Genomic DNA, 25860 nt, shown 5'->3' on the forward strand with positions numbered 1-25860 from the left:
CGTGGATTAGAAGAACATAGTTGCTTTCTTCCATAAACAGTCCCACATTTGGCTCCATTTACTTCAGTGGAACTGAGCTGCAATACCACACACAACCTGAGGAAAGAGTGGTGCTGTTTCTGCAAGAAAGCATTTATGTCTTTCTGTTCCTGGATAACCCTTTTAAAAGGCCTTTACACACACACACATATATATATATATATATATATATATATATATATATATAACAATGGCGCAGCACTCCAAAACTGCAAAAAAGTGTAAAAATGTATTCCTTCATGTCAAGATTCAAAGCGACGTTTCAGCTCCCCACTGGAGCTTTTTTCAAGCATGCTTGAAAAAAGCTCCAGTGGGGAGCTGAAACGTCTCTTTGAATCTTGACAAGAAGGAATACATTTTTACACTTTTGGAGTGCTGCGCCATTGTTTTCTATATATATATATATATATATATATATATATATATATATATATATATATATCTCATATTGTCATTGTCCATATGAAAATACGGATTTGCAATGTGGATCGTTTTTTTAACTTCAATTTTGGTTTTGCTATTTTGGTAGTGTTGCTGTCGGCACATGCTTCATATTGGTATAAAATGCCCTGTTAATATAAAAGGATAGTGGCCTATTGGCAGACTTGTTGAGCCATAGTAATCCCATCAGAACTTTGCATTATAGGGCCAGCAACTAACTATGGTGTCTAGGCATTCAGGATATTACCGATGTTACTCTACATTACTAGGTCTACCTCTAACTTAAGGATCCATTTTTAGTAGCCCTGATGTCATGATGGGTGGACTGGTATTGGGGCCCCATCACAAGTACCACTACACACCAGGGACATAACTCTATACAGAGGTTGCAGTCAAACTCTGGCCCATAGTGATCCAACTCTGAAACAAACCTCAGGTAAAATACAGAAGAAGCCATATTAGAATCTGTCAATAGCAACTAACCTGCTTGAGGGTGCGGGCAGTGGGGGTCGTGATGTCACGGCCATGCCCCTCATGATGCCACACCACGCCCCATAAATGCAAGTCTATGGGAGGGGCGTGGCAGCCGCCATGCCTCCTCCCATAGACTTGCATTGAGGGGGGGGGGGGGGGCGTGATGTTATGAGGGCGTGGCCGTGACTTCACGACCCCCACTGCCCGCACCCAGCCTTTGGAACAAAATGTTCCGAATGCTGGGGCAGTGGAGTACCCCTTTAATAGGCTGGAAAGCTAGTACATTTCATTCATGTCTGATGTAGTTGTGTGTACATAGGAAACAAACCATCGATGTACAAATGAAACACTGACTATGTGGTCTGCATGAACAGTGGAAAATCCTAAGAATTGCATGAGTTATTATTCGAGTTATTCTTGTCTTATGAACAACCTCTTTCTTTTTCTTTTTTCTAGAGATTTGAAGAATAACTTGATAAGCAAAATGGAACCTGGAGCTTTTTTGGGACTGCCTGAGTTAAAGCGCCTGTAAGTATGTAGAAAATGTGAGAGGAATCCTGAGCTGACAAACAGAATATACAGTGATCCCTCAACTTACAATGGCCTCAACATACAATAGTTTAAGCATACAATGGTATTTTCTGGACCATTGTAAGTTGAAACCAGACTCAACATACAATACTACAGACAGTCCAGATCTGTGAATCGTGTCAATGGCCGGAAGAATTGACCAATCAGAATGGGCATTTTACTGGTATTACTGAAGTGCATGCACTGACTGGTGTCTGGTAGCGCCCCCTACAGTACAGGGAGGTAAAACATGTTCTGTACACTTTACCTATACCAGGGTTACTTTGCAACTTTGGACACCAGGTAAGGGCGACTCCATTTAACTTTTTTAGGACATTGCGTGTACTGTACAGGACCCTGAAGAAGCTCCTGTCCTCTACATAGACCAGTGTTTCCCAAGCAGGGTGCCCCCAGCTGTTGCAAAACTACAACTCCCAGCATGCCCGGACAGCCTTTGGCTGTCCGGGCATGCTGGGAGTTGTAGTTTTGCAACAGCTGGAGGCTCCCTGCTTGGTAAACACTGACATAGACAGTGATTACAGCTCCCAGCAGATCTTTCTTACTTTTATATGTAAGGATTTGCTTTATCTATATTAGTTATCTACTTATTTTTCTTTAATCCTCACTTTTTTCCTATTTTTGGATGACATTTTGGTGGCTTCAGAACCAATTACCAGGTTTCCATAGAGTTCTGGTCTCAACATACAATGGTTTCAACATACAATGGTCATCCCAGAACCAATTAATATTGTAACTTGAGGGACCACTGTATAAGAAACTTGCTTCAATTCACAATCTCTAAGGCTAAGTTTCCACTTGGTTTTTTTCTGGCAGTTTTTGAGCCAAAGCCAGAAGTGGATTCAAAAGGAATAGGACATATAAAGGAAGGACTTCTACTTCTCCTCCCTTATGGATCCACTTCTGACTTTGGCTCAAAAACTGCAGTGGTAGTATTCCAAAAACTGCCAGAAAAAAAAAAAAGTGGAAACTTAGCCTAAGGCCTCCTCCAGATGCTTTTTTTCTGTTTATTTTTTTCTTGTATAAAAAAAAAAAAAAAAAAATAAAAAGCCAGGCTTTTTTATTGCATTTATTGCTAGTTTTTCAAGCTTAAGAGAGAAGTCTTTAAAAAATGCAGATAGGCAAAATAGGCAGCCACCCAGAGCGCCCTCTTGATGGGGGCACCGCTCTGCATGCTGCAAGAATGTTAGTGGCCAGCTAGCATCCGAAGCACCCGTCCAGCCAGCACCACAGTGTCACCCCAGTAGTAAAGTGATTACATGAAGAGGAGGTTTGTTACAGTGTGCCACCCCAGTAGTAAAGTGATTACATGAAGAGGTTTGTTACAGTGTGTCACCCCAGTAGTAAAGTGATTACATGAAGAGGAGGTTTGTTACAGTGTGCCACCCCAGTAATAAGGTGGGACATGTCAAAGGGCGGAGCCAATGGGCAGGGTCAAGGGGCGGCAAAATTAGCTTTCGCCTAGGGTGGCAAAAATCCTTGTGCCAGCCATGGATAAATGTTCTAGAAAAACTGCATTTATAGGCTGGATTTCCCCTGCAGTTTTTGAGCAAGATGTAAATGTATTTCCTTTATATTTCTCATTTCTTTTGAAGAGACTCTTAGTTTTGGCTCAAAAACCACCATGGAAGTATTCCAATAAATTAGCAAGTGGAAATCCAGCCTTAGGACCCAATTACGCGGCATAATTTCCGCGGCCAGCAGGTGTAGTCAGAACAAGTCCGCACTAGGACTGCTCAGAAATGTGACGTCTCCATAGACAGCAATGCATTACCAAGCCATTCCACAGAAAGAAGGAACATGTTCATTCCGCGATAGTTCTGCCATGGAAATCTGCCTTGTGCGTGGTGCAACAGAATCCCACTGGACACAATAGGAGGCTGCTGCATTGGAATTTCCAAGTAGAATTTTTCGTCTGGATTCCCCTCTGAAATTCTGCCATGTGAATGGACCATTAGTCTACCATCAGGCATTTGGAAAACAGCCGTCACAGTTTTTGATGCAGTTTTTGTTATGTGCCAAAGTCAAAAGTGGAGCCGGCAGTAAGGAGAAGTATAAGTACTTATCTATTTCCCATTCATTTTGAATCCCCTCCTGGATTTGGTGCAGAAAACCCCTCAAAAAATATTTTTTTTCGGAAAGCTTTCACTGCAGTTTTTTTTTTTTTTTTTTTTAAGCTAAAGCCATAAGTGGATCCAGCTTGCAGCAGTAATCCTTCCTTTTTTATTTCCCATTCCTTCAGAACCCAATTTTTGCTTGGGCTCAAAAACTGAAGTGTCTCCAAAACGGAGCCCGTGTCTTATCTCGGAGCCCTCTGGCCCCCACTTTCCGATATGAACTGATCTCTGGAGTGGCGGTCTACTCTGCCAATCACCGGCCCCAGTGATGTCCCACCTCAGCCAGTGATTGCCGGAGCGCCCGTCACTCCCGTGACCAGTTCATTTCGGAAGGTGGAGGCCTTAGCGCTCCATGGAAAGACAATGGCTCTGTTCTGAAGATTGTGAGGTGGTCCCAGAGGTCAGACCCCCCCCCCCCCCCCCCCTGCAATCAGACACTTATTGCCTATTCTATTGTTGTGGGATACATTTTCTTCGCTAGATAACCCCTTTAAATAGCCATGAATGTCATATATAAACAAGCCATGTCCACCACAGTGGGGGTTTTGACATATTTAGGGGATTACCTAGTCATTGGTTACATGCCTGCACCATGATTGTCATACTCCTGAAATGTATTGTACAATGTGCCTTCTTTTCTTCCAGGGACATCTCTAACAACAGAATCGGCTGTGTATTTCCTGCTGCCTTTGAGGGTCTGACCAGTTTATCCCGTCTGTAAGTATATATACTGTATATAGTACCTGCTTCGACTGACAGGACCTCAATCCAAACCTGGGGCCTGCACCCTTTGATACTGTTACATCCTTAATGGTTTACCTCAGTAGTGTCCAAACTGTGGACCTCCGGCTGTTGCAAAACTACAACTCCCAGAATGCTGGGAGTTGTAGTTTCACAGCATCTAAAGGTCCACAGTTTGGGGACCACTCCATTAGTTATAACATCTTGTAGATAAATGCAACATTCAGCTCTGATCCATCTGCGGTTAAAGGGGTACTCCACTGGAAAACCCTTTTTTTTTTTTTTTTTTTTTTTTTTTTTTTAATCAACTAGTGCCAGAAAGTTAAACAGATTTGTAAATTTCTTCTATGAAAAAATCTTAATCCTTCCAGTACTTACCAGAGGAAGTTCTTTTCTTTTTGAATTTCCTTTCTGTCTGACCACAGTGCTCTCTGCTGACACCTCTGTCCAAGTCAAGAACTGTCCGGAGCAGGATAGGTCTGCTATGAGAATTTGCTCCTACTCTGGACAGTTCCTAAAATGGACAGAGGTGTCAGCAGAGAGCACTGTGGTCAGACAGAAAGGAAATTCAAAAAGAAAAGAACTTCCTCTGTAGTATACAGCAGCTGATAAGTACTGGAAAAAATAAGATTTTTCAACAGTAGTAATTTACAAATATGTTTATCTTTCTGGCACCAGTTGATTTAAAAAAAATAAATAAATAATAATGTGTTTCAGTGGAGTACCCCTTTAATGCATTTGACCATGTGTAGAACCTAGAATTTTCCTTAGATTTTCGCTCCTCATCCAGCCCAGCTGACAATCTAATTCTGATGATGGTAGCAGGAAAAAAATGGTCATGTCTCCTGTGTACATTGAAGCCAAGCAGAAGATCTAGGAACTGTGCAAGTTAAAAATAAAAAATAATAACTTTGGCTTTGGATTTGTGCTGAGCTCAGAATAAACCCGCTCATTTGAGTAACCACAAGGCAGGGAGACAAGTACCCATTCCTTAAAATATACCGCTATTAAAATGCCAGCACTCTCCTGACACTCGCATGACTATAAAACATTCTGATTCAGCATTTGCCGGACCCCGGATCTATTTTGGGACAATACAATCAACGTTCCTCCTGTTTTCTTCGGCTATTTGTAGACACTGGCTACTGTCTGTCATGGTCACGTGACTACATTGCGGCGGCAGCTGGAGATAGGGCTTGTAACGTCAGGTTTCAGTGTTATTAGAGCTGTAGTTCCTCTTTACCTGTGGAGCTCCATCATTACCTTGGTCAGCCATGTCTCCACCAGGAGCCATCCTTCTCTCTTATATTTGCTACATGCTAGTCAGGATGTGACCGGTGCCTAGAAACCTCTTTGGAAAAAGTCATAGAGTGTGTCCATTGGTGCCTCCATTGGAGAAAAAGAAACACACAAAAACACTATGGTAACCAACAGACCTTTTTAGAGATGAGAGAACTTCCAGTAATTCGATTCGTCACAAACTTCTCGGCTCGCCGGTTGCTGACTTTAGCCTGCATAAATTAGTTCAGCTTTCAGGTGCTCCGGTGGGCTGGAAAAGGTGGATACAGTACTAGGAAAGAGTCTCCAGCCCACCGGAGCACCTGAAAGCTGAACTCATTTATGCAGGCTAAAGTTAGCAAACGCTGAGCCGAGAAGTTTGTGATGAATCGAATTACTGGAAGTTCGCTCATCTCTAGACCCCTTTACAGTGAAGACATTTTTTTTTGACCCCCTGCTGATTTTGCACGTTTGCACACTGATAAAAAAAAATGAGCAGTCAATAATTTTAATGGTCGGTTTATCCAGAAAAACACAGTTCAAATAAGTTATGAATTTATTTGTATTTTAGTGAGATAAGTATTTGATCTCCTATCAATCAGCAAGATTTCTGTCTCCCAGGTGTCTTTTATACAGGGAATGAGCTGTTATCAGATTCGTGATCATGGCAATGCATCATATATGGTAAAAATCTTCTTCCTCACCATCCTGGGAGACGCTCCTGCCTGCAGGGATGGTGAGGATATGATGTTTGAAAGTGTCCCTCGCCAGCCCCTTAGATAGTCCCCTGGGTGAGGAGCTATACCCACCTAGTCCCGTTGGCTCCAACTGTAATCAAATCTCCACATTGTGATTGATAGCCAGCGTCAACGCTCTACTCCCTAAGTAGCCAGAACAGAGTGATGACGCAGGCCGTGCCCGGGCTGTCAATTGCGCTGAGGGGGGCGTAATTACGGGACTAGGTGAGTACAGCTTCCAGCCCAGGAGACTACCTACTAGGCCAGCGAGGGTCATTTTCAAGCATCATATCCTCACCATCACTAATGGGTTACCATGCGTTATGTTTGGTAAAATCTGATAACAGGTTCAGTTTAAAGGAAGTGCTCATAATCTTAGCTTGTTACCTGAGTAAAAGACACCTGGGAGCCAGAAACCTTGATGATCGATCCGGAGGGTCGACCTCGGGGTAGCTGTTAGGCCAATCGGTGTTACCCAAAGCTTCTACTCCATGTATACCGTATTTTTCGCCGTTTAAGATGCACTTTTTCTTCCCCAAGACTGGGGGGGGAAAAGTTGGTGCGTCTTATACGGCAAAAACCCATTAAAACCCTGTCCTATCACAGCGGACCCTGCGGCCATCAACGGCCAGGACCCGCGGCTAATACAGCACATCACCGATCTCGGTGATGCCCTGTATTAACCCTTTAGACGCGGCGATCAAAGATGACAGCCGCGTCTGAAGCGAAAGTGGCACTAACCCGGCTGCTCAGTCAGGCTGTTCGGGACCGCCGCGGTGAAATTGCTGAGTCCCTAACAGCTTAAAGGACAATGGGAGGGACCTTACCTGCCTCCTCGGTGTCTGCTCCGTGCCGGGATCCCCTGCATGGCCAGCACTCTCCTTCGTCGTCATCACCTCGTCGCGCACGCCTTGCCATAGGAGCGGCGTGCGTAGTGGCGTGCGTAGCAATGTGATGGCGTCGACGGAGAGCAAGGATACTGGGCAGCAGAGACTTTCCGGAGCGACGGGGACACCCCGGGGACGCGGCGACAGCGATGGAGGGCGACATCCAGGGCAGAGGTGACGAGCAGTGACGGGTCCGGAGCGGCGGGGACACGTGAGTATTACCTCCTATACCAGTGGTCTTCAACCTGCGGATCTCCAGATGTTGCAAAACTACAACTCCCGGCATGCCCGGACAGCCAAAGGCTGTCCGGGCATGCTGGGAATTGTAGTTTTGCAACATCTGGAGGTCCGCAGGTTGAAGATCACTGTCCTATACTTTACATTGTATTTAGTTCAGAATCTTTTTTTTCTAGATTTTCATCCTTTAAAATTGGGTGTGTCTTATATGCCGGAGCGTCTTATTTGGTGAAAAAAAATATATCAGCGTCCATTCTGTCTCTGTGGCCCAGGCCTTACCACTGATAAGAACAGATATTACACTTGATCTTAGCAAGAAGGCAGAACTTTAAAGGGGTATTCCAGGCAAAAACTTTTATATATATATATATACATATATATATATATGAATTGGCTCCAAAAAGTTAAACAGATTTGTAAATTACTTACAAAAAAATCTTAATCCTTTCAGTACTTATGAGCTTCTGAAGTTAAGGTTGTTCTTTTCTGTCTAAGTGCTCTCTGATGACACCTGTCTCGGGAAACGCCCAGTTTAGAAGAGGTTTGCTATGGGGATTTGCTTCTAAACTGGGCGTTTCCCGAGACAGGTGTCATCAGAGAGGATTTAGACAGAAAAGAACAACCTTAACTTCAGAAGCTCATAAGTACTGAAAGGATTAAGATTTTTTAATAGAAGTAATTTACAAATCTGTTTAACTTTCTGGAGCCAGTTGATATATAAAAAAAATGTTTTTCCCTGGATAACCCCTTTAAGTAACTTCTTATATTTGGCCCATGCTAAAAATGATGTGGTAATGATTTGGAAATGCTCTTCAATTCCATTTATATATCTCAATAGAAAGTTCTTTTAGCTTTGTGCAAATATGTTATAGGAATGAAAACTTCAATATATTTGACTACTTACAGATTTCTATCTGGAAATATCTTCTCTACTCTGAGCCCTGGGGTGTTTGATGAGCTCCCTTCCCTGAAACTAGTGTAAGTATTCAGACTGTATGGCCTTTACTTGTATTAGATGAGCACATGCTGATGATCCTTGTCTCTATTTAGTGACTTTTCCACTGATTTCCTGACCTGTGACTGTCACCTACAATGGATAGCTACTTGGGCCAAAAATGGTTCTGCTAAGATCTCAGACAGAACGTTGTGTTCGTATCCAAGTGCACTTAGAGATTGGCCGTTGCGGAACCTGAAGGAAAGTCAGCTAGCTTGTGGTAAGAAATCTTTGACCCTTATGTATAGCCACCTTGTTCTATTGTGGTTATAACAAACCATCCAGATTTAACATATAATTAATAATGGTGTTCCTGATCATAGGGGGTACCCTGGAACTTCACACGCACCAGCTTATCCCGTCCTTGCGACAAGTTGTGTTTCAAGGTGACCGAATACCTATTCAGTGTACAGCAAGCTACTTGGGCAATAGCAGTCAGATCATCTGGTATCATAATGGGAAGCAGGTGGAGGAGGATGAAGAACAAGGGATTGTACTGGAGGAGACAGTGGTCCATGACTGCACCTTTATTACAAGGTATGTGGCATCTTGGCACTCCCAAGCGCTCCTCACCTTTTTGGTTATAAATATTGAATGATTTAATTTACTATTATCAGTATGTGACGTTCCTTTTTGAGACATGTATGACCAGGGAATGTTGCTCCATAGTGTGTCGACCCAGGGAGAACAGGAATGTCTTGTTTACATTCAATGTCTGAGTTTAAATTTAGCAAATGGTTCTGGTATTACGGCCCCGCATCCTGCTGACCCCAGCCCTGATAAACTGTTTATTCCTAGCTGGCAAATCAGCCGTTTCCTCTCAGCATGGAGGCACATCCTGTGCGTTCAGGGACTCCTATCGGATGTCCAATTCCTCTGCCAAGGTGCACCAAGAAACCGAGCAATTGACGGCATATCAGAGTCACTTGGTCCACCTAGTCTGTGCATGTTTAATTGTTACAGCCCCGGCACAATAACACTTAGAAATAAACACATTATACGCGCATTCTTGAGTTGATTCCAGCCCCTAAAACTGGAGTGTGGTGTGTAAACTATTGTTGCCGTTTGCTTATTACAGTTCCCTATAAGACATGGAGTAATGCCTTTGGCTCCAGAAAATATTGAATGCATTTTATATTTTTTTAATTTTAAACATTTGTTATATACATTTTTGTTGTTTTTGAGAGCTGCTAAAAATAAAAAATAAACTATAGGAAATATACATATAAGATTACTGGTGAGTTTCTATGTTAGCACTTAAAGGGGTAAAAAAAAGGCTTTTAAAGAGGTCCTCTGCCCCTAGACATCTTATCCCCTATCCACCTGTCACGCCTCCCTCCGTAAACGTTATTGAAGGGTGGATGACCACAGCCGTCGCCAAGCACAGCCGGTGTTCTGAACATAAATGTTCAGAACACTGGGGTGCCAGGCCAGAGATCGTGGGGGGTCCCAGCGGATCAGACATCTTGTCCCCTATGAATGAAAGAAGCAATCTCATTGGTTGCTATGGGCAACTGGTCAACTTCTCCTCTACACAGGTTAGAATAAATCTCCCCCGATATGTCTAAGAACCACTATAAAATCAGACTATGGTTTAGAGTACTTGCTGCTAGAAATGCATAAGTCTTTTTGACCCAATAATAGTTATCTATTTTTCTATACAACAGGATACCACAAAAAGACCCTCAAAGAATATGTTTTTTTAATTTAATTTAAAACTTTTATAATGGAATTCAATAGCAGACATATCCACCTGTTTCGGCAACTAGATAAACACATCTGTAGTAATCATTTTCTTTTCTAAAGATTAACTTAACCCCGGGGTCTTAGCCCGTAGTATGAAACCCCTCAAACGCAAACACCTCAAAACCCCCTAAAACATAACTTTTACTCAATATTAGTTAAAATATCTAAAATCCCAACGCAAAGGTAGGTTAAAACTGATAACCTGATGATCAAGTGTAAAATACAATTTATGATAGGAGAACACTGTCCACTTACCAATAGTACAGCCCTGCAGTGGCCGCTAATTTTCTGATCATACAGGTATCACTTAAAAATACACACTATTGTCGCCTCTGGGCGGCAATAGTGTGTATTTTTAAGTGATACCTGTATGATGCAGGGCTGTACTATTGGTAAGTGGAGAGTGTTCTCCTATCATAAATTGTATTTCCCACTTGATCATCAGGTTATCAGTTTTAACCTACCTTTGCATTGGGATTTTTGATATTTTAACTAATATTGAGTAAAAGTTATGTTTTAGGGGGTTGCATTTGAGAGGTTTCATACCCCAGGCTAAGGCCCTGGGGATAAGTTAATCTTTGGTCTACTTGGCCCCTTACTGCCCTCGGGTAGTTTGTTGTCTCATTTTCATTTCTAACTACCCCCATAGCCTTGAACAAACCGTTCATTTTTTGTATGTACAGAACATGTATGTAGATTAGGTGAGAGCGCCCCCATGTGGTGAGTTGAATAATACCATCACAGAGGCAATATGAATGTATCCTTATAGGTTCACAGACATCACTAGTATACAGAACATAAATGTATGTGCACACATTGTCCCCAGTATACAGCAAATATACAGTACACACTGACAATATCCACTGGCTATAATTATATAACGATCAGTATAGACCTACTGGGGTTATCACAGCAACATTAGAGTCTACATTGGAGAATGACATATATCACAGTAAAGGCCGATCTCTGGTCGCAGCGGTCATAGTTGTATTTTTTTTTTTATAATTTTCTTAGGATCACTTTTATTATGCACAGTCTTACAATAAGTTACCATGTTGAATGTAATTGTAGCTATAAGAGGAGGCCAAGCTTTTCCACGTATTGCCGCTTATCGAGAACTTCACAACCATTTCATCCAGTATTCACATATATTTTAAGGTTATTCATAAATGTCATTTTCTTGCTTGGCCGGTGCCTCTGTGATACATTCTTTGTTTATCCGGTTTCAGTGTGCTTTCCAACAAAGCTTTTTTTTCTCTTCCAATCTGACACAATCCTGGTGCTCAGACAAAATGTATACATCATATGAAGTTTATGTGGAGCAGACAATGCGAGCGAGGCTGCCAAGGTCTCCAGACTGCTATTCTGAATCATTTGCACCAAGCCCCACGTCCAGTTCGGTTCACGTGTGCTCGAGTGTATTATTCTGGACAGCTCGCTGTATACCGTATATGAGTATAAGCCGACCCGAATATTAACCGAGGCCCCTAATTTCACCCCAAAAATCCAGGAAAAGTTATTGACTCGACTATAAGCCTAGGGTGGGAAATACATCATCCCCCCGTAATCATCCAGACCCCCGTCATTAACACCCCCATCATCATCACCCTGTCATTATCCCCCCTCGTCATCATCCCCTCCCCCCTTCATCATCACCGCCTGTCAATCCCTTCATCAGTGGTCTTCAACCTGCGGACGTCCAGATGTTGTAAACTACAGCTCCCAGCATGATCAGACAGCCACAGGATGACCATTGTATGTTGAAACCATCGGCTGTCCGGGCATGCTGGGAGTTGTAGTGTTGAAACATCCGGAGGTCCGCAGGTTGAAGACCACTGCGGCCTTCGTCATCATCCAGACCCCCCTTTAGTTTTCTACTCATCTCCCCTTGGTGGGAAGAAAGGTTGACCTGGTCCGGGCCATCTATGCTGCAGGGACCGTCCGGTGGGGAGGGTTAGTCGTTCCGGGCTGTCCATCTTCACTGGGAGGCCCTCTTCTCCGCTCCGGGCTGGCCCCAGACTAGTGACGTTGCCTTGACGACGACGCACAGCTGCGCACGGACGTCCCTGTACGTCATCGTCAAGGCAACGTCACTAGTCCGGGGCTGGCCCAGAGCGGAGAAGAGGGACAGCCTGGAACGACTAACCCTCCCCACCGGACGGTCCCTGCAGCATAGATGGCCCAGACCAGCTCACCCTTTCTTCCCACCAAGGGGAGGTGAGTAGAAAACTAATGGGGCGTCTGGATGATGACGAAGGCCGCAGTGGTCTTCAACCTGCGGACCTCCAGATGTTTCAACACTACAACTCCCAGCATGCCCGGACAGCCGATGGTTTCAACATACAATGGTCATCCTGTGGAATCAATTAATATTGTATGTTAAGGGTTCAGTCTATATATATATATATACTCATACACTGGTGATCAGGTTTGTAATAATCCTGTTGTAAACCTGCCTTCTACAAATTAAATCTCAAAGCTTTAGCGGGAGGCGGTGTTGTCGGGGTTTATCAATGGCTTCAGTCTGTGCCCTTTGGACGGCAGGCCCGGTAGCTGAACAGGATTCTTGGAGGGAATTATAGAAGGGAAGTAGAGGTAGGGAGGTTAAGGGTTTTTTATTTCCTGAACATAATATCACATAAAACATAAGGCAGCTCTCATAGATGATTTATGTGTACGGCGTCTGAACAATGGTGACCTCACTCATTAATAAAGTGGCAAAAACAAAGCAGCCTTTTGGGGGTTAACTCAGGACATTATACAGTCTCATTTCAGCACATTCGCTCCTCAGGTTGTGCGTCACTTTTTCCTGCTCACGATTTGTGACACTAGAGCAGTGTTTCCCAACCAGAGGGCCTCCAGCTGCTGCAAAACTACAACTGTTTTGTAGTTTTGCAACAGCTGGAGGCACCCTGTTTGGGAAGCACTGTGCTAGAGCGTTTGTAATCCCTATAAAACTTTCTAAAATTGAGGTGGGGAGAAGCTGTCAGGGACCAGTTCAGGCAGCATGAACGTGATGACAGGTTTCCTTTAAATAACACCAGAATATGACATTATATGGTGGTACATGGATTTCCTGATAAAATTACACCAACCAAAACACCCCTATCCATTTGTTTATATCAGTGGTCTCCAAACTGCGGCCTTCCAGCTTTTGCAAAACTGCAATTCCCAGCCTCCCTTGTCACAGTTCTGCCTGGGTCCAATCGACCCAGCAGGGCCCATGGTAGGACCAGCCCTGCTGGTGCATAACATAAAGATTCTTGGGGAAACTTACTAAGACATGAGTGCCTGGAAACATAGTGCAAATGACCAATGTAGATGGAGAATTTGTGTTTGCCGCATTTGTGACTTTACACTGATTTTCCATTTACTTGGCATGTTTAGTGGACAAAGTAGGCCGGGTTTTACTGGCATATATCATCTGTGACTTGAAAAAGTCAAACAAAATTGCGCAAATCCCATGCCACCCATGACCAGCCATACCCATTAATCCTGTTAACAAAAAGAATGTGACTGTTAAAATTGTGACTATGTCTATCAGTGACCATTGCATATGTCTGGGACTTTAGGTTTGATTTGCACCATTACCATTCATTTACCATAGCCCTCTCGTTGGAAAGTGTAGCATGGACATCAGGTGCGCAGTTTCAAGTGCCAAACTGCAAGGTAATAGAAGAAAGATGATACCCAGCACTCACCAGTAATGCACAGTGAAGATTTATTATGCCACGCCGAAACGCTTCCTTGTACTACACTATGGCATAATAAATCTTCACTGTGCATTACTGTGCTGGGTATCATCTTTCTTCTACCTAGGGCTTTACCCTACCTCGTGCACCACTGCAGATTCCATGGAAGTGCCGAAATATCCCTGCAACGTAATGTCACTGTAACGCTGAGCGCTCCGGTCCCGCTCCTCCCCTGGAGTGCTCACAGCATTCTGCTCTTGCTTGCAGCGCCCCGGTCAGCCCCGCTGACCGGGAGCACTGCTCTGTGTCTCTCGGCAGGGATGCGATCCCCGCGGCGGGACGTTCCTGCCCGCGGGTCGCATCCCATGTCACTCACCTGCCCCGTCCTCCTGCTCAGTCCTGGCGCGTGTGGCCCCGCTCTCTAGGGCGCACGCCGGGTCTCTCATATTTAAAGGGCCAGTGCACCATTAATTGGTGCCTGGCCCAATCAGTTCCAATCACTGCCTACTCTATAAAAACCCGCTTTCCCTTCCTGTCCTTGCCGGATCTTGTTGCCCTAGTGCCCTGAGAAAGTGTTCTGTGTGTTCCCAAGCCTGTGTATCCAGACCCTTGCCGTTGCCCCTGACTACGAACCTTTGCCGCCTGCCTTGACCTCTTGCTATGTACGACCTTGCCTTCACCTTGTCCTTGTGTACTACGCCTATCTCAGCTGTTAGTGAAGTCGAGTCGCTATCGGGGGATACGACCTGGGAGTTACCACCGCAGCAAGTCCATCCCGCCTTGCGGCGGGCTCTGGTGAAAACCAGTAACTTCTTAGAACCGGTCCCCTGGTACGGCCCACGCCATCGCCTCACTAACACAGAGGATCCACTACCCGCTTCCAGTCCGGTTCCTGACAGTCACACATTACAATTAGCTGGCATTTATTACGAGGTGTTATGGATAATATATGTAAAATAAAGATTATTCTTCTAAAATGGAGGTTACATCCTGTATTACACCCTGTGTGACCATCCCTTTTTGGCACAGAGAGAATATGATGCAATGCTTACAGTGGGGATCAAAAGTTTGGGCACCCCAGGTAAAAATTTGTATTACTGTGCATAAAGAATAAAAATCTCCAAAAGGGATCAAATTATAGATTAGACATTCTTATAAAATGTCAACAAAAGTTAGATTTTATTTCCATCATTTACACTTTCAAAATAACAGAAAACAAAAAAATGGCATCTGCAAAAGTTTGGGCACCCTGCAGAATTTGTAGCATGCACTGCCCCCTTTGCAAAGCTGAGACCTGCCAGTGTCATGGATTGTTCTCAATCTTCATCTGGGAAGACCAGGTGATGTCAATCTCAAAGGTTTTAAATGCCCAGACTCATCTGACCTTGCCCCAACAATCAGCACCATGGGTTCTTCTAAGCAGTTGTCTAGAAATCTGAAACTGAAAATAGTTGACGCTCACAAAGCTGGAAAAGGCTATAAGAAGATAGCAAAACATTTTCAGATGTCAATATCCTCTGTTCGGAATGTAATTAAGAAATGTCAGTCATCAGGAACAGTGGAAGTTAAAGCAAGATCTGGAAGACCAAGAAAAATATCAGACAGAACAGCTTGCAGGATTGAGAGAAAAACTATTCAAAACCCATGTTTGACTGCACAATCCCTCCAGAAAGATCTGGCAGACACTGGAGCTGTGGTACACTATTCCTTTATAAAGAGAGACTTGTACAAATATGGTCTTCATGGAAGAGTCATCAGAAGAAAACCTCTTCTAGGTCCTCACCACAAAAATCAGCGTTTGAACTTTTCAAATGAACATATAGACAAGCCTGATGCATTTTGGAAACAAGTTATGTGGACCGAGTTATGTGGCCGGAATGAGCAAAGGTACGTTTGGAGAAGAAGGGGAACAGAATTTAATGAAAATAACCTCTGTCCAACTGTTAAGCATTGGGGTGGATCAATCATGCTTTGGAGTTGTATTGCAGCCAGTGGCACAGGGAACATCTCACGAGTAGAAGGAAAAATTGATTCAATAAAATTTCAGCAAATTTTGGATGCTGACTTGATGCCATCTGTGAAAAAGCTAAAGTTAAAGAGAGGATGGCTTCTACAAATGGATAATGATCCTAAACACACCTTGAAATCCACGGGGGATTACACACTGAAGGTTTTGCCATGGCCTTCACAATCTCCTGACCTCAACATAATTGAAAATGTATGGATAGACCTTAAAAGAGCAGTGCGTGACAGACAGCCCAGAATTAACTCTGCAGGGTGCCCAAACTTTTGCAGACGCCATTTTTTTGTTTTCTGTTATTTTAAAAGTGTAAATGATGGAAATAAAATCTAACTTTTGATGACATATTATAAGAATGTCTAATCTGTGATTTGTTGACTTTTGGGGATATTTTCATCTTTCCTTGGCTTCTTTATGCACATTAATTCAAATTTTTACCTGGGATGCCCAAACTTTTGATCCACACTGTATGTAAAGTAGCTAACCAATTAGAATGCTTATACAATGTGCTACGCCCTACTGAAGGATATATCTTGTGTGTACGCTATACAGTAAATCAGAGAACTGCTTTAACCCAATGAGAGTCAGCTTGTTTTCTCCGTGCACGTATTTTATCTAATTTGGTGCAGTACATGAACCTAGAGCGATCACTTGGAACATGTCCAAAACAGAGGCATATCTCTCATAGTAAATTCTGGTCAGCTGAAAGACACTAAAATTGTGCAAAACACATGCACCATGTTGTACAAAAACACCACAGATGATAAATCTCCCCCTCTGTCTTTTATGCCCTCTGTGTCATACACGGGCCCTTGAAGCCATGCTCCAGGCATACATTTAGCACAAAGTGCTCCTTTATAACAGTCTGGAAAAACCTCTTTATTGCCCTTTATAGAAAGCAATGAAATCATGATGGGGATCCATCTTTCTACTTTATGTGTTTGTTCCCAGGATTAGTTTTTGTCTAGACAACTTTGTTAGATTTATATGTCTCCTAGAGTTAACTTCCAATACCAAAATAGATCCTTTTCCTCAAATTGTCTTTTTACACTATATGTTACTTTTCAGACACTATCGTAACATATTTCATTTTATACAATGATCTGCCATTCTTTTACATCTATTGCTGTGTTTAACATCTTATTTTAAAATTGTAACATAAACTACTTTTATCTGTTTTGCGGATGGAAAATGCCCATTGATGTCAATGAAAGATGGAGGCATCTATATTTGATCCATTTAGCATCTGTATTACATCCGTTTTTGTTTTTTTTAAGTGGCTGTCTCTGTTCACATTGCTGTCTTGGGTCTTATTTTACCTGGCAGATCCCATTGGCTTACATTCTTGGTGTCTGCCTTATTGACAGGAAGAATAGCACTGCATCCAACACTATTCTTCTTGTCAAATCTGATGAAACTACTGATGGAGGCTCAGATTGGAATAGGGTGAACACAGACTAAGGCCCCTTCCACACTTAGTATTTTGGTCATTATTTTGCATCAGTATTTGTAAGCCAAAACAAGAAGTTATAGAAGAGGTGTATAAATGGATATATATATACTGATTGCGTATTTTCTCAAATCTGGGCTTATATAGTTAGTTAAATGCTAAATAGTTGTAAATAAATTGATTTATGTGTTGGTGGTATAAGGTGAAAGAAAGAAAAGGATGTGATATATATATATATATATATACAGGTATATCACCTGAGTATATGTGTATGTAGAAAATGTGAATAAATATTAAGTAGAAATTACAATAAGTGATTGGGTGATGTGAATGGATAGTGTATGGGTGGTAAATAAGTGATTTAGGAGTGATTTAAGAAGTTGAGGGGCCAATCTATGTAATAGGCTTTGTTCACACTAGCTTAATATTTACATCAATATTACAGATGCAAGTCCAGACCTAACCACAGCTGTCAGTTTGGATCATCTGAACCCATAGTCGAGCCAGGACTTGCGGCTGTAATATTAGGCTTGTGTAAACCCAGCCTTATTGTTTTTCTCTGGACCGGTTCCACTTTTGGCTCACCAATAACAGGGTCTAATACTGCTGTGTGAAAGTGGCTTTTAGCTTAGTTTTCTATCTGGGGCTATTTTCTCACAGGAGTATTATGGTTAGTATTTTGCTCCAGTATTTGTAAATCATATCCCTATACAGAGAGAAACCATGATGGAAAGATCTGCACTATTCCATATTTTAGACTCACTTCTGGTTTTGGTTTACAAACACTGGTGAAAAATACTGACTAAAATCCCTTAAAGGAGTAGTCCAGTGCTGAAAAACATATCCCCTATCATAAGGAAAGGGGATAAGTTTCAGATAGCGGGGGGGTCTTACCGCTGGGGCCCCCCGCGATCTCCCGTATGGGGCCCCGGCAGCCCACGGGAAGGGGGCGTGTTGACCACTCAATACAACTCTATGGCAGAGTCGGAGATTGCCGAAGGCAGCGCTACACTACGCAATTTTCTCTGAAGCATACAGCTGCTGATAAGTACTAGAAGGCTTAAAGGGGTACTCCCCTGGAAAACCTTTTTTTTTTAATCAACTGGTGCCAGAAAGTTAAACAGATTAGTAAATGACTTATATTAAAAAATCTTAATCCTTCCTGTACTTATCAGCTATTATATGCTCCACAGGAAGTTCTTTTCTTTTTGAACTTCATTCTGTCTGACCCCAGTTCTCTCTGCTGACACCTCTGTCCAGAGTAGGAGCAAATCCCCAGAGCAAACATATCCTGCTCTGGACAGTTTCTAAAGGTGTCAGCAGAGAGCACTGTTGTCAGACAGAAAGGAAGTTCATAAAAAAAAGAACTTCCTGTGGAGCGTACAGCAGTTGATAAGTACAGGAAGGAATTTGATTTTTTAATCGAAGTAATTTACAAATCTCTGTTAATTTACAAATCTGTTTAACTTTCCGGCACCAGTTGATTTAAAAAAAAATGTTTTCCAGGGGAGTACCCCTTTAAAGGGTTACTATGGTGCAGAAAAATGTATCCACTATTCAAAGGATAGGGGTTAAGTGTCTGATCACGGTAGGGCAGTGTTCCGACCACTGGCACCCCCTGTAATCTTCTGATCATAATTTTATACATTATAACTTGTTCTTCAATAAGGGAACCTCATGAGGGCCACAACTACAATTAACTTTAGGAAGGCAAAGTTTGATCAACTGACACTAAATTAAGAATATTTTGAATTCTTACTGTAAGATGTATATACCTTATGGGAATAAAAGGGTCAGGAATAAAATAAAACCAATATGAATGAATAAAAATGTTAAGGGGGCAATAAATGACAAAAATTAAGCATTTACACTACTAAAACAGGATGGCAGTGAAGTAGCATTAAAAAGCTGTAGAGAAAAAAGTAAAATATGTAAAAAACAGATAAAAGCCACAAAAATAGAGACAGAAAGATTCATTGCCAAAGAGAGTAAAACTAACCCCAAAATGTTCCCTAACTATATAAATAGCAAAAATGAAAGCGTTGGCCCTTTAAAAAATGATGAGGAAGAAATTATAGATGGGAATCAGGAAAAAGCAAATATATTAAAAAATTCTTCTTCTTCTGTATTCACCGAGGAAAATACAGCGAGAAGTACAGGTGAAATACAGTGAGATAAGGTAAACTCCCCAGTACACGTCACCTGTCTAACCCAGGAAGAAGTACAGTGCCGCCTACAAAAAATTAAAATAGACAAATCACCAGGTCCAGAGGACATTCACCCCTGTGTTCTAAAGGAATTAAGTGATGTAATAGACAGACCCCTATTTTTAATATTCCGGGACTCTATAGTGACAGGGACTGTTCCCCAGGCGCATGGCAAATGTGGTGCCAATATTTAAAAAGGGGTCAAAAGGTGACCCAGGGAATTATAGGCCTGTTAGTTAAACCTCAGTTGTATGTAAATTGTTTGAGGCTTTTCTAAGGGATGCTATTTTGGAGTATCTTGATAAAAATAAATGTATAACTCCATATCAGCATGGCTTTATGAGGGATCGGTCCTGTCAAACTAACCTGATCAGCTTTTATGAGGAGGTGAGCTCCAGACTGGTCCAGGGGGAATCGCTGGATGTCGTATATCTGGATTTTTCCAAAGCATTTGATACAGTGCCACATAAAAGATTGGTGCATAAAATGAGAAGAATTGGACTGGGGGGAAATGTGTGCATGTGAGTAAGTAACTGGCTCAGTGATAATAAACAGAGGGTGGTTATTAATGGTACTTATTCTGATTGGGTGACTGTTACTAGTGGGGTACCACAGGGGTCAGTCTGGGGTCCTGTTCTATTTAATATATTTATTAATTACCATGTAGAGGGGTTGAATAGTAAAGTAGCAATCATTGCAGATGATACTAAACTCTGTAAAGCGGTAAACACAATAGAGGATAGTGCACTGTTACAAATGGATCTGGATAGGTTGGAGGTTTGGGCTGGGAAGTGGCAGATGAGGTTCAACACTGATAAATGTAAGGTAATGCACATGGGGAAGAAAAATCTGGGCTGGGGTTATGTATTAAATGGGAGCACACTTGGGATGACTAACGTGGAAAAGGACTTAGGAGTCTTAGCTAACAGTAAATTTAGCTGTAGTGACCAGTGTCGGGCAGCTGCTACCAAGGCAAATAAAATCATGGGGTACATCAATAGGGGCATAGATGCCCACGACAAGGAAATAATTCTACCGCTGTACAAATCACTAGTCAGACCACACATAGAATACTGTGTACAGTACTGGGCACCAGTGTACAAGAAAGATATAGTGGAGCTGGAGAGGGTTCAAAGATGGGCAACCAGGGTAATACGGGGAATGGAAGGACTACAGTACCCAGAGAGATTATCAGAATTGGGGTTATTTAGTTTAGAAAAAAGAAGGCTTAGGGGAGACCTAATAAATATGTATAAATATGTCAGGGGGCAGTACAGAGATCTCCTCTATGATCTATTCATACCCAGGAGTGTATCTATAACAAGGGGGCATCCTCTACGTCTTGGGAAAAGAAGGTTTCTACACCAGCACTGACAGGGTTCTTTACTGTAAGAACAGTGAGATTATGGAACTCTCTGCCAGAGGAGGTGGTTATGGGGAACTCTGTAAAATAGTTCAAAAGGGGTCTGGATGCATTTTTGGAGAGTAATAACATCGCTGGTTATGGATACTAAATCTATAGGGACAGAATGTTGATCCAGGAATTTATTCTGAATGCCATATTTGGAGTCGGGAAGGAATTTTTACCTCTAGTATGAGGGTTTTTTGCCTTCTTCTGGATCAACTCAGTAGGGACTCATTAGGGATATGGGTTGAACTTGATGGACTCTAGTCTTTTTTCAACCTTGTAAACTATGTTACTAGGTTACCCTGGCAGACCCCAGGAAGTAGAGTGTCGATCCCTGCACGAAGCGGCTGCATCTCTTCATATGGAGGACGACATGCTCCTTTTCTGGGGAGGGCCAGGGTGTGGTGCAGTAGATAATGGGGTGTCCCAACGGTCAGACCCCAGCCCCCACGTTCAGACACTTATCCCCTATGCTTAGGATAGAGGGATAAGCTTTCATGCACCATAGTACTCCTTTAAGATTTTTAAAACAAATCTGTGTAGTTTTCGGTCACCTGCTGATAAAAAAAAAAAATTCCCTCGGGGTCCCCGTTTAATATGAGGCATGTGAATTGCAGCAAAATCATTTTAAGACCCACAATTTGATTATTGATAACTGTACAATACTTTACTTGTGTTACTATGTGTTTGAAAAAAATTATAAAAATATATATATATGGTGCGTGTCAGGACTAGGCCATTCACTGCTACAGCCAGTGATCTGCAGAGTAGGTGCTTCATGCATGTCACAGCTGGCACTAGTTATCATGGGGATCAGGGAAGGCGAGTAAATGTTTTGTTTAATTTTTTACTCTGCCCCAGCCTGGATGCGCACTTGTCTTTTTTTTTCTTCTTTTTTTTTTGACAACCCCTTTATTCCATATTATGGGGCTTCCATTGTATAGGTTTCACCTCACTGTAAACTATTTTGTTTTGGCACGATCCTCCGTTATCTTCTTTTTTAGCAATTTTTCCTCAATGATTATTGACCTTCTTTCCTTAAATTGTTTCCATAGTGGTTTGATCCTGTCCAACATCTTGCTTTCTGCCAACGGTGAGTGGGAGTGCAGCGTATCCACCGAATATGGTAACATCAGCAAGAAAGTGGAGCTAGTGGTTTTGGAGACTTCTGCATCATACTGTCCTGCTGACAGAGTGACCAACAACAGAGGAGATTTCAGGTATGTTCTATCTGTCACAAAACATTTAGTTAATACCTTGGGTTAATATTTATTAAATACGCAAATGGCACAAAGACATGGGCCCGGTCTTTGACTTTACATTTAAATAAATGGCAATCTATGTGATGCATGCTGAGCATAGGCTTGCCAAACCGATACCAACTTTTACTGAGCCACACACCATTTTGGATAGCAGAATCATGTGTCAAGAGGAATAGAATAAAACAACCCCTTTAAGAAATTCTTTTTAGGATATATTTATGTTTAAATAAAATTACAGAGAATAATGGTGTTAGGTAAAACATCATAGTCCCATATGCAGGTCGAGCTAATGTAAGACCCTTTTCCCTCCTGATGTGAACCTGTATTGGGCCTTCCATATGTAGCCAGTTTTAACAAACAAGGAAGTAAAACCATTCCATATTTTCTATTAGATCTTGTGCCTTGAGCGGCTCTGTAAGGCTGAATTCACACCACGTTTTTGCAATACAGTTCCCGTATATGTTTTCAATGTGAAAACCGTACGGAACTGTATCGAAAACCGTATGCGTTGACTCTCCATTGAAAACCGTATGCCAAAAGATGCATCCGGTTGTGTCCGTTTTGCATCCTGTACGGTTTTGTCAGGTTTTTTTCCTGTACCCAAAACCATAGTCTACCACGGTTTTTGGTCCGGGTGAAAAACTGTATTAAACTGTATACGTTTTTTTTTAAAACATGGGAGTCAATGGGAACCATACAGAACCGTATGTGCGTTCGGTTCCATCCGGTTTTCACCATACGTTTTTTGACTTTGCACAGTTTTTTTTCTTGGAATTTCAATAAAACAATTGAAACTTTATTCAAAATGGAGTGAAAAGTTAAAAACATATGCGTTTTTTTCTTAAAATACAGATGCAACCGGACATCATTTTTCAAACCTTATATGGTTTTTAACTGTATACGCGTTGAAATTTGTACACACGTTTTGATAGAGTTTAGTCAGGTTTTGAGGAATCAGTTTTTCATCAAAAAACTGATACGGTAACTGTATTGCAAAAACGTGGTGTGAATGTAGCCTAAGAAAGAGCGTCTGCTTCTCAGGAGCACCATGCTATGCTATGAGAATGTGGATAAAGTGGATCTTGCTGCAGTAGTCTTAATGCAACATACAGTAATGGTTTTTGAATAGTAATATAAGGGACACATAGTGAAAAAATATAAGTTTATTAAAAAGATGCCTTACAGCTATGCCATTTGCACCTACTGGTTCCTTAGATGTAAATGTGGTTGTGGTTATACTGTTCTATCTTACAAGGAATGGGAACAGAGAAGAACACCTTAAAATATAGCAAATGTGCTAGACCCAATGTGATGCCAAAAATTCTAAAATGTTATTTATTAAAGACAGAAATTCAAATGATTGAAAACAGAATGCAAGACACCATGAAACATGTGTGGGGGAACTGGGAGCAATAAAAAACAGTAATAGGGTAGGGATCAAGTCATAAAATCAGCCACTAAATGAGTATATAACCAATGCTACCTACAGATAACACAAGGATACAATTGTAAAGTATATAAGCAAGGCTAATGGATGCAAAAAACATATATAGGGGAGATTCATCAAAACCTGTGCAGAGGAAGAGTGTGCAGTTGCCCATAGCAACCAATCAGATCGCTTCTTTCATTTTGCAGAGGCCTTGTTAAAAATGAAAGAAGTGATCTGATTGGTTGCTATGGGCAACTGGGCAACTTTTCCTCTAGACAGGTTTTGATAAATCTCCCTGATAGAGACTGAATGTAAGAATATAATATTCCCCCAACAAGGCCAGTGCTAAAGATAGTCACCGCTAACACCCACCACACCAAAAGTGATTCACCAATGGCTACATATGGGGTCTAACATATTTATTATATGTATTGGTGTTTCCTCCATTTTTGGTTTGTCTGTTTTTTAACCTCTTTTGGGCTAATTATTGGTGTTCCTAAAGGGATGTGAATGGGAGTAATAGTATCAGTGTGGGAGTTTTGTGGTTTCGGCTTCCTGTCCTTCTATATAGTATTATTAAATGTTTTGTCACAGTCAGCGAAGCCCGTACATGGTATTATTCTGCATTAAGATCCCAGGATTTATCACCGCAACATTTCTCCACAGATGTGGGTGGTCAGCTTAGAGTACATCCAGTACCGGCCTTGGCCAATGTATCTGAATAACTTCTGGCTTTTTATCGTCTTTTCATTTAGCGGTCTACCAGCAACGATCTGATCATCTGGATTATTCCTAGACATTGTAAAGTTATTTGCAAGACTATCACACTATGATATTAGGCATATTCCCCGAAATAATATAGCGGCCTGAGCAATGGAGGCTTTGGCCTAAATAAATAGATGGGGTTCATCTATAACAATGGTCTCCAACCTGCGGACCTCCAGATGTTGCAAATTTACAATGCCCAGCATGCCCGGACAGCCAACGGCTGTCCGGGCATGCTGGGAGTTGTAGTTTTGCAAAATCTGGAGGTCCGCAGGTTGAAGACCACTGATCTGTAATTTGAATTGACAGTAAGAGTTTATTGTCTGAAAGCATGGGATGGGTATTACGTTATCCTGTATTGACAGATGGCCATATTTTACCCAGGAATTAGCATTATGTCGGAGATTAGGAAAAGCCACCATTAAAGGGGTACTCCGCCCCTGGCATCTTATCCCCTATCCAAAGGATAGGGGATTAGATGTTGGATCGCCGCGGTCCCGCTGCTGGGGACCCCGGGGATCGCCGCTGCGGCACCCCGCCATCATTACTGCACAGAGCGAGATCGCTCTGTGCGTAATGATGGGCGATACAGGGGCTGGAGCAGCGTGATGTCATGGCCCCGCCCCTCGTGACATCATCCCGTCCTCTTAATGCAAGTCTATGGCAGGGGGCGTGACGACCGCCACGCCCCCTCCCATAGACTTGTATTGACGGGGGCGGGCCGTGACATCACGAGGGGCAGAGCCGTGATGTAACGATGCTCCGGCCCCTGTATTGCCCGTCATTACGATCTCGCTCTGCGCAGTAATGATAGTGGGGTGCTGCAACAGCGATCCCTGGGGTCCCCAGCAGCAGGACCCCGGCGATCTGATATCTTATCCCCTATCCTTTGGATAGGGGATAAGATGTCTAGGGGATGAGTACCCCTTTAAGGAATCAAATTACACTGCTAAAAAATAAATAAAGGGAACACTTAAACAACACAATGTAACTCCAAGTCAATCACACTTCTGTGAAATCACACTGTCCACTCAGGAAGCAACACTGATTGACAATTAATTTCACATGCTGTTGTGCAAATGGAACAGACAATAGGTGGAAATTATAGGCAATTAGCACCCCCAATAAAGGAGTGGTTCTGCATGTGGTCTTATGGTTCCTGGCTGATGTTTTGAATGCTGGCCGTGCTTTCACTCTAGTGGTAACATGAGACAGAGTCTGCAACCCACACAAGTGGCTCAGGAAGGGCAGCTCATCCAGGACGGCACATCAATGCGAGCTGTGGCAAGAAGGTTTGCTGTGTCTGTCAGTGTAGTGTCCAGAGCATGGAGGCGCTACCAGGAGACAG

At 42.4% G+C, this 25860-nt stretch overlaps 1 protein-coding gene across 2 annotated transcripts in view; it reads left to right on the forward strand.

The window, feature by feature from the left end:
• ADGRA2 (adhesion G protein-coupled receptor A2) overlaps positions 1 to 25860 on the forward strand; it is a 196676-nt gene that overhangs the window by 137130 nt on the left and 33686 nt on the right. For both annotated transcript variants that reach the window (XM_056571527.1, XM_056571529.1), the window contains exons 3-8: positions 1411 to 1482; positions 4305 to 4376; positions 8446 to 8517; positions 8590 to 8753; positions 8857 to 9070; positions 22112 to 22276. In XM_056571527.1, coding sequence (XP_056427502.1) covers positions 1411 to 1482; positions 4305 to 4376; positions 8446 to 8517; positions 8590 to 8753; positions 8857 to 9070; positions 22112 to 22276 — 759 coding nt within the window. The remainder of the gene's footprint in view (positions 1 to 1410; positions 1483 to 4304; positions 4377 to 8445; positions 8518 to 8589; positions 8754 to 8856; positions 9071 to 22111; positions 22277 to 25860) is intronic.

This window comes from Hyla sarda, chromosome 4 (assembly GCF_029499605.1).
Source record: "Hyla sarda isolate aHylSar1 chromosome 4, aHylSar1.hap1, whole genome shotgun sequence".
Lineage (NCBI taxonomy): Eukaryota > Metazoa > Chordata > Amphibia > Anura > Hylidae > Hyla > Hyla sarda.